At 42.2% G+C, this 18,694-nt stretch overlaps 1 protein-coding gene across 3 annotated transcripts in view; it reads left to right on the top strand.

Moving 5' to 3' along the window:
* The window catches only part of cadm2b (cell adhesion molecule 2b), a 156,118-nt gene that overhangs the window by 107,684 nt on the left and 29,740 nt on the right, over positions 1-18,694 (top strand). For all 3 annotated transcript variants that reach the window (XM_054793554.1, XM_054793551.1, XM_054793553.1), the window contains one exon: positions 9,897-10,046. In XM_054793554.1, the coding sequence (XP_054649529.1) occupies positions 9,897-10,046 (150 nt within the window). The remainder of the gene's footprint in view (positions 1-9,896; positions 10,047-18,694) is intronic.

Genomic DNA, 18,694 nt, shown 5'->3' with positions numbered 1-18,694 from the left:
TATTAAAGGACAAAAAATCCAGACCTACATGTCCCTGTGTGAAAAAGTGATATTGCCCCCTAAACCTAATAAGTGGTTGGGCCACCCTGAGCAGCAACAACTGCAATCAAGCGTTTGTGATAACTTGCAATGAGTCTCTTACGAATTTTGGCCCACTCATCTTTTCAGAATTGTTCAGCCACATTGTAGGGTTTTCCAGCATGAAACGCCTTTTTAAGGTCATGCCACAGCATCTCAATAGGATTCAGGTCAGGACTTTGACTAGGCCACTACAAGGTCTTCATTTTGTTTTTCTTCAGCCATTCAGAGGTGGACTTGCTGGTGTGTTTTGGATCATTGTCCTGCTGCAGAACCCGAGTTGGTTTCAGCTGGATGAAGATGGCCGGACATTCTCCTTCAGGATTTTTTGGTAGACACCAGAATTCATGGTTCCATTTATCACAGCAAGTCTTCCAGGTCCTGAAGCAGCAAAACAGCCCCAGACCATCACACTACCACCACCATATTTTACTGTTGGCATGATTTTCTTTTTCTGAAATGCAGCGTTACTTTTACGCGAGGTGTAATGGGACACACACTTTCAAAAAAGTTCAACTTTTGTCTCATCAGACCATAGCGTATTTTCCCAAAGGTCTTTGGGATCATCCATATGTTTTCTGGCAAAATTGAGACGAGCCTTAATGTTGTTTTTGTTCAACAGCGGTTTTGGTCTTGGAACTCTGCCATGCAGGCCGTTTTTGCCCAGTGTCTTTCTTATGGTGGAGTCATGAACACTGACCTTAACTGAGGCAAGTGAGGCCTGCAGTTGTTTGGATGTTGTTGTGGGGTCTTTTGTGACCACTTTGAAGTGTCGTTGCTGCGCTCTTGGGGTCATTTTGGTTGGCTGGCCACACCTGGGAAGCTTCACCACTGTTCCATGTTTTGGCTATTTGTGGATAATGGCTCTCACTGTGGTTCGCTGGAGTCCCAAAGCTTTTGAAATGGCTTTATAAACTTTTTCACACTGATAGATCTCAATTACTTCCTTTCTGAGGGGTGGCAACACAGGGCCATGTAAGTTTGAATTTTTTTTCTCCCTTAATAATAAAAAGTTTAATTTAAAAACTGCATTTTGTGTTCAGTTGTGTTGTCATTGACTAATATTTCAATTTGCTTGATGATCTGAAACATGTAAGTGTGACAAACATGCGAAAAAAACAAATCAGGAAGGGGGCAAACACTTTTTCACACCACTGTACAGTATATAGCATATACACTACATCCATTCATACAGTATATTACTTAACATTGTTTTCAAGTTTTAAAAAATCATTTTTAAGGTGTGACGGCTTTTATTTTGCAGTGGCGGGCCACCACGATCAATTACATGTCGCGGAAACACTGGTCACTGGTGCCAGTGGTAGCGCAAGAATCCTATAGCTTTTGAATAAGCCATTGTCTTCTAAACCTATCGATTTTGAAGTGTTGGCCCGTTGATTTTGAATGACATATCATCCCAGCGTTGCCCAAGGTGCGTCCCGAGAATAAAAAAACAGGTTAGTAGAACAGGGTCATTTTAAAAGAGAAAAATAGATGCACATGCACAGAATCATATGCACTGTAAAACAGCAAGAGTGATCACGTGTCAAATGGCAGTCTGAATAAATGAGTATGTAAAAACTGGTAGCTCCATGATTGGCCATAGAGCAGCCGGAAGGGACTTCCAAAGTTTGGGGGCAAAGGCAGCAAAACAGTGATTCCCCCCACCCACCCTCCAATTGTCATACCTTGTTCTCGGGACTTCCAAAGTTGTTGTGACTAACAGTGAAAAGATCAGCCAAGTATGCTGGAGCAAGACCATTCATGGCCGTGAACACACACAGGAGGACTTGTGTTGTAAAATGTACTGGGAGCCAATGGGGAGAAAAGACAACTGGAGCGATATGGGCGTGTTTTGGAGCATTAGTGAGAAGGCGAGCAGCTGCCTTTTGTACCAACTGGAGCCTGCGGAGGAGGGACTGATTTACTCCATTATAGAGGGCATTACAATAATTGAGCCTCCAGCTAATGAAAGCATGAATAGCTCTTTCAAGGTCCACTCCTGATAAAAAGGGCTTCACCTTTGCCAGGAGCTTGAGGTGGAAAAAAGCTGCTCTGACAACAGAACTAATTAGTTTATCAAACTTAAATGCTTCCTAAAATGATTGAACAACTTTGCTTAAATATGTATAGTATAATAGTATCATTTGCAAGAACTACAATTATAGTTGATGGCGTCAGCCACGATGAGCTAGCTCTCGCAGTTCAGCCACATTTCCGTAAGTGACGTCATCGGGGTGACACCTCTCAGCTAAAGCAGAGTAAGCAAACGCTTCTCGAGGTAGATAGTCGACTTGATTCAGTATATTTTTCATCAAAATAGTCATGCCAAAATATTGTGTTGCTGCTGGATGTTTATAGCATCCGAGTGATGCGCTAAGTTTGTTTTCTTTTCCAAAAGAGGAAGGTTTATGACAAAAATGGACGAAGCGAGTGCAGAGAACGAGAGACAGATGGATGTCCACCTCCACTTCTGTTCTTTACAGTGATCGATTCACTGAAGACTGCTATGAAGGAACACCTTTCCAAGAAGCATTTGGCTTGAAAGTACAGCATAAATGCTTTTTGAAAAAGGATTCTATTCCGACGGTACACAGGAAAAAAGGCATTAAGAATGACGTCAAAGTTGTAATGTAATGTATTCTAAACACTATTCCATGATAGCGACAAGGCTGTAAAGCATTATACATGTTATATAAACAGCTTTTCACATCCAAATGTATGTTTCCTGGGGGGTGCAGCGGCTGCAGCCGATGAAATATAAAATAAATCAGGCTATAAAGACCCATTTATGCCCATTAACGAGCCGATTTAAACAATAATCAAAGGATAAGCAACTCCAGAGTAATTTACACTTACCATTCTGTGTATTGAAGACGACCAATCTTCATCTCCGTGTCTAAAGGCTTAAATCCATGTTCTGCAAATTCTCTATTTCATCTCCAAATGTTTCTCCCTTCTTTTCTCCTCGAAAACTATTGACCCATTGCTCAAATCTTCGCTATAATCACTGTAAACATTCTCTGTCTCGTACACCGTTATGTTTGTGTAGCTGAGTCATAGTACACCGAAGGCGTCACTTCCGGAAATGAGGCTGAACAGTTAAGCTAGCTCGTCGTGACTGCCATCATGAACTATAAATGTCATTTTTTCGAGTTTTCCGTTCGCTTTCAAAAATTGAACAATGTAAAACATAATTACAAACAATACATAACATATTTAAGCAAAGTTCATAAATCATTTCAGGGACCCTTTAATTTCTACTCCGTTACACTCTTCTGCACTCTGTGTGAATGCTTGCGGCCTCGCCTCTACCCTCCAAGACTAAGATACTGTATGACTGACAAAAGGGCTCACTCCGTTCATGCCGTTGTTCTATGGAACGCGCCAAGAAAGCGCCGCACAGTGAACGCTCTTCCTGCCTGTTTGGAGGGTAGAGATATATTAAAGACGGCAAAACGATTGAGCTCGTTTTAATTTATTGTGTGATTGATTTGATTGATTTATTATCATTCCAGGCCTAGTGCCCATGAGACTTTTTATTTTCTGAAGGATAAATCTTGTCACGATTGAATCTTGTGAAATCTTGTGACACTCCTATTATTCAGTGATCAGGTGTTAAAAAGAGTCATATGAAGTGATGACAGATCCACGTTGGATTTGATTGTGTAATGGGCAGCACTCTGCTGGTTCCTGGTGTTGGGTAAGGACCCTGTTCATTTTGAATGCTATCCCGCACAAAACGCCAAAGCCTGAATGACTTCATGTTTTTTTCTTCCACCTTTTTCAGACTTTCACAGATTATTGTTCATATGGCAAAGCAAGAACCCTATGGATTTTGTAAAGCCGAGGTGTCAACTGTCAGATGTAAGCTCTCCGTAGTCATCATTCTCTTCCCAACTCATCTTCAGACTTGGAAGAATCATTTCTTATTTCAAAACAAACCAAACAAGACTGGTATTGATTTTGAAGGCTGTTCAGCAGAAAGTGTGTGAGGCAGCTAGGGTGAAAGGTAAAAACCAGCATCATGTGATGCTTATATAAATATATGAATGTAGAAATGTATATATATATGTGATGTTAAAGCAGCACCAAGGGAGCAATTAGTGTTGAAGAGGCAGGCGGATGTTTTGATTACTATTATTATTCACAACACACAAAAGCAAACACATAAAAAGGCTCGCAATTTCATTAAGACACATTTTCATTGACAAACGGGTTCACTTCGGGTTCGTGGTTTTTGTTGTTTTTATAAGCAGCCCAGAGTATTTTTCATTTGTTTATCGAGCGCCGTGATCTCTGAGGACGAGCAGACACCACTTCAGAGCGCACCTTCACAAAAAAAACAACCATAAAACTCTTTAATATTGTAATATTCATGGTTTAGTAAGGTGTAGTATTCATGTTGTCATACTTTCTAATAGTCTATTATTCATGTTTTAATAAGGTATAAAACTGTAATATTCATGTTTTAATAAGGTATAATACTGTAGTATTCATGGTTTAACACTAGAACTACCGTGGCCCCTACCATGGCCCCTTCTTGGTAGTTCTAGTGTTAAAGGGATAGTTCAGATTTTTTGACATGAAGTTGTATGACATCCCCATCAGCGGTGTAGTGCATCAACTGTGACTTACCCCCCACTTTGTCCCGTGAGCCGAGTTCTGGTGTGATTTTGGTGATGAGGAACGTAGTTAGTTGGTGGGGACAATTAAGTCAAGAGTTTGCCTTCTCAAAACAAAAGAGTAATATGTTTCAGTAACATATTGCATTGCCTCCTGTCACCTGTGTCTTCCTGTTTTCCTGTCACCTGCATCTTCCTGTCACCTGTGTCTTCCTGTCTTCCTGTCACCTGCATCTTCCTGTCACCTGTGTCTTCCTGTCACATTCGTCTTCCTGTCACCTGTGTCTTCCTGTCACCTGTGTCTTCCTGTCTTCCTGTCACCTGTGTCTTCCTGTCACATTCGTCTTCCTGTCACCTGTGTCTTCCTGTCACCTGTGTCTTCCTGTCTTCCTGTCACCTGCGTCTTCCTGTCACCTGTGTCTTCCTGTCACATTCGTCTTCCTGTCACCTGTGTCTTCCTGTCACCTGTGTCTTCCTGTCACCTGTGTCTTCCTGTCTTCCTGTCACCTGTGTCTTCCTGTCACATTCGTCTTCCTGTCACCTGTGTCTTCCTGTCACCTGTGTCTTCCTGTCTTCCTGTTACCTGCGTCTTCCTGTCACCTGTGTCTTCCTGTCACATTCGTCTTCCTGTCACCTGTGTCTTCCTGTCTTCCTGTCACCTGCATCTTCCTGTCTTCCTGTCACCTGTGTCTTTCTGTCACCTGCGTATGCGGCTGTCGGCTTCCTTTCACGCCACACACTGTATAATGGCTTAAAGGATGGCGCCGCTGCTGCTCATGCTCGCTCTTGACATGATTTGGCCTTTAGGACTGATATGAAAGTCGTTTCTGGGGGTATGGCTGGTCTTCTTCCCAGGAGGACAATAACTTAGAGGTTTATTCATGGTGTCGTCAACACACGAGGGGGCGACCTTGCCGTCCTTAATCTTTAACTGTCTGCTCTCACACGGACAAATCCAGCTTTGACTCGTGCCACATGTAGACCACATGCTTTTACGTCACTCGTTCTAGCGCCTTTTTTCAAAGCTGTATTAACTGATGAATGATCGCTGCTTTGTGGTTGACGACAGCCTATTATTTGTAAAAAATATATGAATATTTAAGCAAAACTGACATATTTTTGGCCTAAATTAAGCATTTTCAAACATAAAAATTGTTAAATGAAGTAAAATACAAATACAATATAAGGCATTAAAAGACGTTGATTCGATGTAGTTTTCTACACCGGCCACAAGGTGTCACTAAAGTAACATGCACCAGACTTGATTTCCTGAAACTACAGGCTTTTCATTTTCGCACATTCGGAATAGTAATAACATAATAATCGTAATAATAACACAGGTTACTGTTGAGGCCGTAATCCGGCTAAACCTCAACCCTAAAACCCCGATGTCACTACATCTGTCTGGAAGACATTTATTTCAACACACACGAGCACAAGTCTATATTGTGTCTTATATGTCTTATTTCCCTTATTATGTTTACTACTGTATATTGGGTAATAATGTAAAGGTGACTATTGGGGTGTTATGGCACGTCTAGAGGGTTAGCGTTAATAACAATGCTAAAAATCATATTTAGAAAGTTGTATACAGGTTTTCTATGCTCTAACTACCACAATATTCCATTTATAAATAAGGAATCCTACTTTGTGGAAATTCACTTATCACAGTCGTGATATCACGGTCCGGGTTGGGAATGAGGTCCTGCCCCAGGTGGAGGAGTTCAAGTATCTCAGGGTCTTGTTCACGAGTGAGCGAAGGTTGGAGCGTAGATGCAGCGTCTGCAGTAATGCGGTCTCTGTACCGGACCGTCGTGGTGAAGAGAGAGCTGAGCCGGAAGGCAAAGCTCTCACCCTCACCTATGGTCATGAGCTTTGGGTCGTGACCGAAAGAACGAGATCGCGGATACAAGCGGCTGAAATTAGTTTTCTTTGTAGGGTAGCGGGACTCACCCTAAGAGATGGGGTGAGGCGCTCGGTCATCCGGGAGGAGCTCAGAGTAGAGCCGCTGCTCCTTTACATGGAGAGGAGCCAGCGGAGGTGACTCGGGCATCTAGTCCGGATGCCTCCCGGACGCCTCCCTGGTGAGGTGTTTCGGGCATGCCCAGCTGGGAGAAGGCCGCGGGGAAGACCCAGGACACACTGGAGGGATTATGTCTCACAGCTGGTCTGGGAATGCCTTGGTGTCCTCCCGGTGGAGCTGGAGGAGGTGGTCGGGGACCGGGAAGTCTGGGCTTCCCTACTAAGACTGCTGCCCCCGTCACCCGGACCTGGATAAAATGGAATGGAATGGAATGGTCGTGTGTGGAAGCAATTAAATGTGATAAACGAGGGATTACTGTGTGGTTTTCATTTGAGATGTACCTTTTGTCTGCATTTTCAGATGTTTTTATCACAAGGTGAGAGTTGCATCCTACATCAGGGTTGTCCAACTGGCGGCCCTCAAGCCACATCAGTTTATGACTGACGTCAGACCGATCCACGAGTTTTTGCAGTTCTGTAAAAACAGCAGAGCGCTCATGTTGTATAGAGCATCAAATGAGTCCATTGGAAACACACACACACACGCGCACACACACACACACACGCACACACGCACACAGAGTCAGACAGTTGAATTCTTGAAATGAATTCATGAAATGAGGACATTGTTGGATGTCTTTTAATGAGCCAAATAAGTAAAAAGTTCCCCTCTGGAATCCTGTTCCCGTTCCTATTAATAGTCGGCCTGGCCTCGTCCCTGAGCTGACAAGCAGCGTCCATCAGGACAATCGAGGTCAAGGAAGGTCCACCGATCTACGGCAGCCGGGGTAGGGGGGGGCCTACCCCGGGGGGGCCCTCCGGTGCGAGCCGGACTAATGAGGCGGACAGCTGCTGCCTCCACCGACGTGTCTCTGCGGTCAAGTGTACCTGGGAGGGGGCGGGGACAATGTCACCTATGATGGGGGGCAGAGAAGCCAGGATATGCTCGGAGGTGATGAGCATGCATCCGCAAACACGCACGCTGCTGTTTACTGCACTCATCTGGCAGTCTGTCCTCTCACTACTGGGGGAGTTCAATAACACACCAAGAGATAAGTGGAACACACGTAGACTAAGAAAGGTGATTAGGTCTCATTGACAGCTTTTAATGATTGAGATCATGTGTCCATTCAGCACCCGGCTACAGAACCGGTCCCTCTAATTAGACCGTACGTTCAATTAGGGTCCAGAGAGAAGGCAGCACGCAAGGTGAGATGCTCAGGGGAGGAAAAGCTTTCATTGTTTGCATCCCGGAATAACCCAGACTAGTCCTGACCTCTGATCTAGTGTCGGTGAAGGGTCCCCAACCACCGCGCTGTGGGCGGGGCCGTGGAAAACTTTCAGAATGGAATACGATGTAAATGCATATCCATTTTTTGGAACTTCACTGGAAAAAATATGTTTTTTATTCACGTTTATGTCGTTTTGTTTCATTATGTTTTGCCAAGCGTTTATTCCCAGCGGTGCTTGAACGCACCATAGCCGTGTTGCTCACCTGAAAGTATATAACGTCTAACTCTCTCCGACGCTCTCTTTGTGCATTGTCAAGCTAATTCATGCCAGCACACTGCCTGTCTCCTACATGTCAAAAAACGATGTGCCCATCTTCTCCCTGGAAAACAAACTCCAGGCTTGTACCAATGGTGAGCCTGCAATCCCTTTGTGCTTTTAATTTGATGGTGTTGGAAGCTACTTTTCTCAGATTTTAGTTCAGTGCAGTCAGACAAGATGTAACGCAAAGCGCTTTTATTGTGAAAGCCGGACGTGTCTTGGTAGATGTCCTTCGTTCATGTTAAGCTTCGTTCGTGCTAAGCTTAAGCTGAGCACGGTGCTCAGTGGTCATCTTATTAACTTCCTGATGTAGTTTTCTTGTAGCTGCATTTGAAGTATGATGAGTGGTCAGCACCCGGCCACTTGATCTAGCTCTGCATGCGCTTTAAAGGGTTTTTATTCAGCAGTTGGTGTGAAAGTCATGGCTGTTATGTTGCCGTATTGTTGTTGGCAATCCACACACTAGCGCTATTAATGCCGACTCAGCAGTTTGCTCCTTACTGGCATTCCAACATTGGTTGTGTTGTTGCTGTGTTGTGCAGTATACTTGTTCATAAATATATATTTGAAAAAAAATGCATTTCAGCTTTGTGATGTAGGTGAAAAAGCGAGTTAATTTTTCCCCCCATTTTTGCTGTTGTTTTTTTTTTTGGCATATTCCAAATATTTAAACTTTCTTGTAGTCAATTTTCTTCACGTAATTATGACTTTATTGCCATAATACTTTGACTTTTTCTAATATTACGACTTGAAGAAAATAGAACAGATTATTTTTTCTTTAATATTTCAACTCTATGCTACTAAAATGACATTTTTCATAATATCCCAAATTTATTCTAGTAAAATTACAACTTTTTTTCTCGTTAGAGTATGACTTTTATCTCTTCATATTTTGACTTTATTCTCGTAAAATTACAGCTGTTTTTTTCCATTTATGATGGGGTTTTTTTCAGTTCTACTATTTTAACTTTCTTGTGAATTTTCTCCTTGTAATTATGACATTGTTCCCATAATATTTTGATCTTTTTTCCTCCAACCTAATTTTCCAGAAATCACTTTATTCCTTGGATTTTTTTGTTGTTGTTGAGGAATAGGATTAAATATGTTTTGCTTCTTCTTACTCCTTTTTGGACATGTGGAACTGTGAATTGTACTATGTGATGTACTCCAGTGTAACTTGTATGCATGTTGAAAATGAATTCAACCATTACTATCACCATATTTTGACTTTATTCTTGTACATTTGCAGCTGATTTTTTCCATTTTTGCTGCTGTTTTTCTTTGTTTTCTTGTTAAATGATATTTTTAGAATGTGCTGCAGGCGGCATATGGCCCCCGGGCCGCACTTTGGGCACCCCTGGTTTAGGATTTAAGAAAATGCTCGAAGGGTTCAGTGAGCCAGCGCCACCTGGTGTAGGCGCTGGCTCATGACCTTCCACAGGTAGCGTATGGAAAAGAGATGAATAGATTGATGGCGGTGATGTCATGATGGCCACACGTTGACCTTCCTTCGTGTCCGGTTGCGTTAATGCAATTCCATAAACGAAAGACCTCGTCCTAACGAGCCGTCTCTTCCTGCCACAGCCATGACCTGAACTCCTCCTCCTCCCCCCAATACAGGCGGCCAAGGTCAGTTCCCCATCACTCAGAACGTGACGGCGCTGGAGGGCGCGGCCGCCAACATGACCTGCAGGGTGGATTTCAATGACAACACCTCCCTCCAGTGGTCCAACCCCGCACAGCAGACCCTCTTCTTTGGGGACAAGAAAGGTAAGAAGATAAGTCATGTTGGAAAGAATAAAGTCACATGATGTCTTTTTGTCACTACTTAACAGCAACATCGGATTGGGGGGGTGGGCTGATTGGGGGCTAATTAGCATTTATCCGCCCTCACGAAGGCCGTCGCTAGGGGAGGAAAGCCGCTGGAGCGTGGCCAAAGTCCACGATGAATTACAACCCGGCCGAGCCAAATCCAATTTGAACGTGCGGCGCTGATAAAATGGAACGGAGGTGAGAGGGAGTGCGCGGCCGTCCTGGAAGGGCTGGAGGTGTTCATCTGTCAGCGTGTTAGCCACTAATGTAATGTCGTCGCCCGGATGAACCTGAGAGCAGACGTCTGCTCGACATAAATACTTTCTCTCTCTGACAAGTGATTGGCTTTAGGAAGCCGCATGCGCTTTGTTACATTCACTTTACGCAAAATTCACTCAGTCATAGAGCAGGAGGAGGAGCGTATTCTATCCTTCTGGTGTATTGCAGACATTTAGAGTAGTCAGTGTACAGCTTGTGTAGCAGTATGGACGTACTATCCACTGAAAATGAGTCAACACACACCCATTGTTGTCTGTCAGGAAATATGCTTTGTTATAAAATGTTTTGTGTCCATAATCCCATTTGACTGTGCTAATATGAGTTGTAATTATGGACTAGCATACAGTACACACTGGATGTATTTCTGCCGAGATACACACTCATGTCACTCTGACTTGCTGTGATGATTTGCTTGAGGCTAGAGGCCTCTTATCTCCCAAACAAGTCCTCCACGTGCTTATCACCTGATTCAAATGGCCTCGGGTGTCTCGGCATGCGAGTCTGACCTTCATTCTCCAGATCACCCCTCCCCTCGCATATGTGGTTTCCTACGTGACTTACTGGAACATTTTAGTCTTGAATAGTCAGGTACTTTCCCTGGATTGACTCCAATTAAAGTTCTAAAAATCTTATAAAAAATGCTGCTCCAAAAGTAATAATGCTTCAGAATCAATGATTTACCTGGTCAACACTGGAAAATATTCGATATGTTTCTGTTTTTTTTCCATTAAAAAAATCAGGTGTATTCTAAAATAAAAACATTAAAAATAGATATTTTTAAATAATTAAAAAAAAACATTGCCTGAAGTTGTTTAAAGAAAGCTGATACGGTGAAAGTGAGAAAAAATATTGCTGTATTTTACATTTACGAGAGGGACTGTTTTGGGACCTAAGGGTAAAAACTGTAACGGAGCCTCACGGGTTGAATTGAACCTCTCATTATTCTGAAAGAACTTGTTTTGTATTTTATTTTAATATAATTCTTAACATAAGTTATACAGAATGTATACTTACACTTACCGTCTGGAACTATTTGGTCCCATTGACTGCAATTATAACCATATTTTTTTAAGTTAGAAAAATGCTTCTCCTAAAATAATAATGCATCACAATCAATTATTTATCTCGGGGGTCACCAACCCGTCGATTGCGAGCTACTAATCGACCTTTTGGACCTTTGCCTTTGGTCGGTCGCAAGAATGTTAGAAAAAAAGCGATTATTACATCAGTGCCCTCCCCTTCCGGAGAATGACCAACAGGCACACATTTTGACCACTGAACACGCACGTGCGCCTTGCCGCTCTCCGGGAACGCAACCCTAAAAAAAAGGCCCATATGCGGACCGTGGCTAACTTGTCATTGCTTCACTGCAGAAACAAAAGGAAATTTAAAAAAACAGCAAAAATGGTAAAAATAGAGCAGAATGCACAATGAGAAAAACCTGAAATGTTGACACCAACAACCAATAATAACACAAAGCTTTGTATTTAAATACAAAGCTTTAAATATCTAGTACTTTTTACCTTAAAAAAATTCTACAAAATAAATAAAATATATATATACCGCTATATATATATCGGGGGGGTACAATTTGCGCAGAGATGGCTCAGCACTAAAGCTCAGAGGGGTTGGTGATCACCGATGTACCTCATCAAGACTGGAAAATATTTTTGGAAAATATTGCATTTATTTGAGATAATAAAATTTAAAAGAGGTGTACTTCTAAAATACAGTGTTCCCTCGCTCTGTCGTGGTTTACCCTTCGCATAACCGCTGTTTCGATGATTTTTAGTGCTTTTTTTTTTTAGTGCGTATGAACGCTGTTTCAGGCTCTTTAAGAAAAATTGCATTGTGGGAACTTGAGTGTCTATTTCTTCTATTTCTCGTCTGCCTGCACTGCTTATTGTTTTCTGCGTCCTGATTGGCTGTAGACCATTGTCAATCAATCTCGTTCGTGCCACCCTGCCTGCTGTGTCATCGCTAGCTCGCTTGCTGGCTTGCTTGTAAATGAATCTTAGGTTCGAAGGAGGAGGACTGCAACAGGAGGCAAACTGTTTGTTTTAACAAGGATACAAAACCGCTACCGTACAGCAGAGTGGCGCCAGGAGTGAAATACGCGTGACTGACTTAATAATTTCTTGTGTCCGACCTGTAGGTTGGTCATTAACATTCAAACGCAGGTTTGAACTTTTTGAAAGTGTTTGAGAAAAATGAAATGTGAGAAAATGTTATTGCCTGTCTGAGAAAAGTGTATAAAGTGTATGGTGAGGAGTTTTACAGCCGTAAAACATATAGAATCATTGGAGAAAAATTAAGTTGGCTACTTCGCGGATTGTACTTATTGCGGGCTATTTTGGGAAACTATCCGCCGCGATAAACGAGGGAACACTGTAAACACATAAAAAGATATATATTTTTTAAATAATATAAAAAAACAGCCTGAAGTTGTTAGAAATGGATGTGATTAGACCTGTCACAAGAACAAATTTTGCTGGAGGATAATTGTCCGACAAATGATTGTCGATTAAAAAATATTATTGTCAACGTTATTTTGAGACCATTTTGTTCATGAATGTAGTGATAATATATCAAAAGCAACTTTAATTTCTCAAGCGTATTTAACATTGTAACTGGACTGTCAAGAGCTTTTAAATAAAATAAATTAAACAAACAACATAATAAACTAGATGATTCAATTTCAGTGGACACTTCGTGTGAATGCTGAAAAGCTGGCGCGAAACTGAAATGATTTGAAAAGGTACGAAAATCAAAATGTAGACTGAACATAGCAGCTGTTTGGAAGCTGAAGCTGGACTGAAATGCTGTGGAAATACGCTGAAACGTTGCATGAACGTCAGAATAGTTTAGAATCTGAGCTGAAGCTATGAAGAAATGTTGTAGAAATGGCTTCCATCTGATGTAATATAATTTGATGCAATGATAAAACATGATGAATGCCTACCCGGGAATTGAACCGCTAACCTTTGGGTTAGGAAGTATGCGCTCTGTAAACCAAGTCATGTCACTGTACACAAAATAAAAAAGACCAAAAAACCCCAATGAAAATAAAAATCACAATATTTCAGATTTGGAACCACAGTCACTTTTATTGTTGTCTGGTTATTGCCAAAAAATATAGAGAAATAACCCGAAAATAACCTGAAAAATAATCTGAAAATAATCTGAAACTCACGCTTCCTTGATTGACTTTTAGCAAGACTGTGTGTGGAATACGCTGTTTACCTTTAATGGGGTGTAATGTTTTGTGGGACTTTGCTCAAAGTACATGTCTTGGATGCGTTTGGTGCACAATGAGGTGTTATTTTTGGGGAATCACGGCAGCTGAAACGTTAAATTTCAGCATTTTGTATTATTCATTTCATTGTCTTTGTCACAAACTTTTTCATGTCACAAAATGACGTTGAACAAACGGGCTGAAATTAACATCAGATGGTGTTTTATACACAACAGGCACCGAGAAAGTATTCCATCGTGTAGCACATGACACACACAGCTAGCGAGTGCACACTCGTTAGTGCCCCGCCTCTCCCCACTGGGACAAAGAGACTGAATGACTGAGAGGAGGGTTCACTCACTCTGTTCATTCCACTCTCGAACCAGCATACCCGCAACCCTAGTGAGGATACGCGACATAGAAGATGGGTGACGAGGGACTGTTTTGGGACCTAAGAGTAAAAAATTGTACCTGTCATTATTCTCAAAGAACTTGTCTCGTCTCTTCTCTATTTTGGAGCTCGCAGCAGATTTACCCTTCACACTAACAATGAAAACCAAGGCAGCGTACGGAAACCAAGGCAAAATTTGAGATGATTTGTTATATTTTCTTGTTAAAATGTTAAATATTAGTATATTTCTTTTTAGTCTATGACCCACCCAGAATGTGTCTGCGAGCTATAGATGTGACTGCTTTTTAAGGTCAGCAAGCAAACCATCCGTCTTGTGGAGGACGTTTGCGCTCCTGGCTTACACGTTCTCGTTAAGACAAAACGGTTTTGTCGCCGGCGTGTACTTTAATGTCGACCTCTCTGCCGGCTATCGTTGTTCCCCAGAGGGGAGGTGGGCGGGTCGGTGACAGCGGGGCCATATGTTTGCATCCTGCACACGTCTACCTCTCCAAGGCTGTCTGTCACGCCGCGTGTGTCGTAGTGTCTCTAATCCAAAGAAGCTTTTACAGCCTTGATGTGTGTCTGCTGCTTTGTCTTCAACATGGCCGTGCTTTTAAAAAGTACAAATAAAATCTGAACAGAAAGCCTGGAGCTGAGTGTTAAAGATAAAGTGTGTGTGGATGTGTTTGCAGTTTGATATGAAATGTATGAAAGAAATAGATATTGCTCAGTGTGGTTGCTCGGAAACTTTGTGTTCTGCTGCTGTTTTGGCCATGAAGAGATGTTTTATCTGAATGAGGTTTACCTGCTAGAAGGGGGCCTATTATGCTTTTCATCTAGTCTGGCCTATAAATGTTGTCACAGTGTTGTTTTCTCGTGTTAGACGATGCCAACGCGTCAGATAAGGACGTTTGCGCATTTGGAAGTGAGGCCTGAAAGCAGTTTTGGATGGCTCTGCATGCAAGTTCTTTTTAACACAGAGTTCCACTGACGTCAGCGCAACCCGGACTTCCTTAAATGGGCATGCCCAGGCAAACGCTGTAGGCCTGCTCTGTTTGTTGGGGTGTGCCTAAAGAGGCAAGTATCAGGCAGAAGTGGTTGGAGTTGCTGATTCCCGGCCAGCAAGAGAAAAATACGCTCATTTGTAAGGGACTGTTTTGTGAACAGCATGAATGAAGCTGGACTATCCGTCAAACTGTTGAAATCTGACGCCTTTCCAACGTTACTTTGTCGTGTTGAAGAGTCAGAAGAGCAAGCTGTAAGTAACAATTCACCAGTGTCCTAACTGTGTTTATTTAGTGGAAGTAATCGGACAAAAGCGTTTGTCTGTGTCGCATTATAGAGTGTGCATACAGCGAGCAGAGGGAGTGTGACCAATCACAGCGGAGTGGGCTCGGCAGGAGGCGTGCCTGGAGGAGAACCGGGAGTGGAAAGCTTTCTGTACGGGTTATTATTGTGTGTAGCTGTTCTATACGAGTCAAGAACTCAATAAAAAGGCCCGAAAATTTGTATAACAGGTCACCTTTAAATAAATGATACATAAAAATTGTGAGGAAAAAGAGAGGAAAAAGGGGATATAAAAGCAAAAAAAGTTTTACTTCATATTATTCTTATTATTATTACTATTATTATCATTATTTGTATTTTTGATGTATTGTTTTTTTTAATTTTGTATATATATATATATATATACTGTATATACATGTATTTATATTGGAGCAACAACAGATGCATTTCTGTCCTTAGCGTTTACAGTATGTCTGTATTTATTTAATTTTGTCAGATTTATAGTGTCTCTACAGTTTATTATCTGTGGTTGACTTATTAGTGATGTTTTTGTGTAAAAAGATATTTCCTCTCTGACTTATTAGCGTGAAAAAGCCCTGAAGCCGCTCAGACGAGATGAAAGGTGAGGTCTTCTGCAGATACTTCAATCCTTTGTGATGCTTTTGTTATTAGTAAGGATGTGCTAAACACACACTAAGTATTGTTCTTACATAAAAGCAAGTCATTGTCGTGGTTCGAATAAATGACATCACCTCTGCAGATGAAAGCTGACCCGGCAATGTTCTATATTTGGAGGCAGTATGAGAGAGGCGGGACTTCCCTACCATTTTTGCCTTTTAGCTTTGTAACCACAATTTGTCTGCACGTCCCTGTCACTTCTTTCCGCGTCCAAAGAGGAGGGATGATGGCTGCTGGGGAGGAAGTGGTGGCAGGATGACAGCTCAATGGCTCCATCCATCACCCATGAGAGCGTATAAACCGTGAGAGGAAGCTTCTGTGCGTGGGTTAGCGGCTCAGGCGAGCCTCAAGTGGCTTCCGAGAGACCTGGAACCTTGACGGGTTCCTCGGGTTGGACCACGTACGTTTGTCTGAAACCACAGTCCTCATCTCTTATGCGTAACATGCATGAGGCTCTACAGGAAGACGTGCACAGCCGTAGATGTCCTGGCAAGGGCATCATTCATAAATGAATGATACCATCTTCTAAACGGGACAATACTATAGAAAGTACATACTTGAGAGTCGTCATTGTACAGCTTGCATAGCAGTATAGAATTACTACCGACTGAAAACGAGTCCACACACAGCCATTGTCGAGCTGGCAACATATTCCGGGGCTGCACGAGTGCTCTCAACACTGAGGAGCTGTGGTTCATTGAGTGAGAAACATGAATTCCCACATGTACTATGATATAATACTATATACCTACAGTATGTACTATTTTCTTTCAATTTAATACGGCATCACAGCATGCAGCATATCATGCGTTGTCTTCACACACGTTGTTCATAGATGTTGGCCACTGAAATTGTCAACAGTGACAAAACCAGTGACTTTTTCTGGTCTTTTCGTGAAGATAATTGTGTCTTGCCTACAGCCGAGCCTGGTGGCGGTAGCGCCATGATCTGAGGCTGCACGAGTGCCGCCCACACTGTTGATGGAGGGGGGAACATGAATTCCAACATGTACTATGACATTGTGACGCTCCTCTCTTGTTTAATTTAATGCGGCATAAGAGCACGCAGCATATCAAGCATTGTCTTCCTGATTGTGACGTCAAAGCATCCGCACATTAAGCACACTGTTTTTCCCACAATGTTGGCCACTTCAAATATCAATAATGACAAAACTGGTGTCTTTTTCTGGTCTTTTGACAAGTTAATTGTCTTGCTTACAGTCAAGCGTGAAGGCGGCAGTGTACACAAGTGCTGCCCTTTATGGGGAGCTGTGGTTCATTGAGAGGAAACTATGAATTCCGGCATTGTGAAGAAGAGTGTGAGGAAGTCTCTGCAAGATAGCAGTGGTGTTCACACAAAACATCGACATCTTTTGGACGCAAAGTGTCCGCTGTGAGGTGTGCTCCCGTCAAATACTTGCTGAAATCTGAGGGATTGCATAATCCAGGATGATCCAAAATCAGGTTTGATGTTTAAAGAGAAAATGTCATACTAAAAACTAAAACTAAAAACTAAAAACTAAAGTGGGCTTCAAGTGATGTGGACAGTCGCAGGACTTTAATTAGAACAAATAGAGGACCCAGGTGTAGGGTGGGGTGCCTCTGCGTTCGTACTAAAGTACTTTAAGCACATTTCTTTGCAGGGATGCTTTGGACTTCATTGCTGAACCACGCAAAAAGTACATTTTGAAACACTTCACACAGGCTGCAGTTTTCAGTAACTTACAATGCCCAAAAGCCAAATCTCATTGAAAAATGGAGGCTTTTTAAAAATACCTCCATTTCTGTGGACATGGCCTCAGATGAATATAACGTTTTACTTTTGACTAAAGACGTGGACACAGGGTGTTGTCATCTGGATGATGTGAACAATTCAAACATTTCTCCTTAGCATGCTTTTATCACGACAAAGTGGCGCCGCCGTGCCTGATACAACATTGGGGGTGTCCTCATTTTTTCTCAACGGGAAATGACATCAGTGGCGTCCCCTGTGGGTTGTGCTCAAAAGGAAGACATGCTAGTATCCATGTGATAAAGAGATTCTTAAAGTTTAATTATCATTAGACACGTTTTCAATGTAAACAATCACGGACAATTAGTTGTGTGTCCCTGTAAAGACATTTTGCTTGATGGCGGCCATGTTTTTCAACCAACCTTGCTCATATTTGACACACATGTGCTTGTCAGTGCCCTAAAGGGGTAGACCAAATTTGGTGGTGATTCAGCTAAACACCCTAAAGATACAGTGGGGATTTTGTGGAGTGCATTGAATTTTCAAGCCAATCCAACTTATAGGGTCAAACTTTGGTGTTTTATAACAGCGCCACCACGTGGTATATCTGTCAAAGAAACAATAGCACAGGCAACACAGTCGGGGTGCATGTTTTGACCAATTTTCATCCTTTTGTGTGCAGTGCTTCAGGAGTAGAAGAGTTACACCATTGGGTATCCTCATTTTTTTCACATGACTGTAAATGGCATTAGTGGCGCCCCCTATGGGTTGTGCTCCAAATACTGTACAGCGGTTCAGGAGTAGAAGAATTACGCCATTGGGCGTCGTCATTTTTCATATGTAAATGGAATCAGTGGCGTTCCTATGGGTTGTGCTCCAAATGTTTTGGAAGACATGCTAGCATAAATGCGCTAGAGATATCCTCAAAGCTTGATTATCATAAGACACACGCTCAGTGATTTATAGACAGTTAATTGCTAAGTCTCGCCCGTGTCTTTGCAAAAA

Source organism: Dunckerocampus dactyliophorus, chromosome 12 (genome assembly GCF_027744805.1).
Source record: "Dunckerocampus dactyliophorus isolate RoL2022-P2 chromosome 12, RoL_Ddac_1.1, whole genome shotgun sequence".
Taxonomy (NCBI): Eukaryota; Metazoa; Chordata; class Actinopteri; order Syngnathiformes; family Syngnathidae; genus Dunckerocampus; species Dunckerocampus dactyliophorus.
Note: the sequence above shows the minus strand (reverse complement) of the source record. Positions and strands in the feature narration are given on the sequence as shown.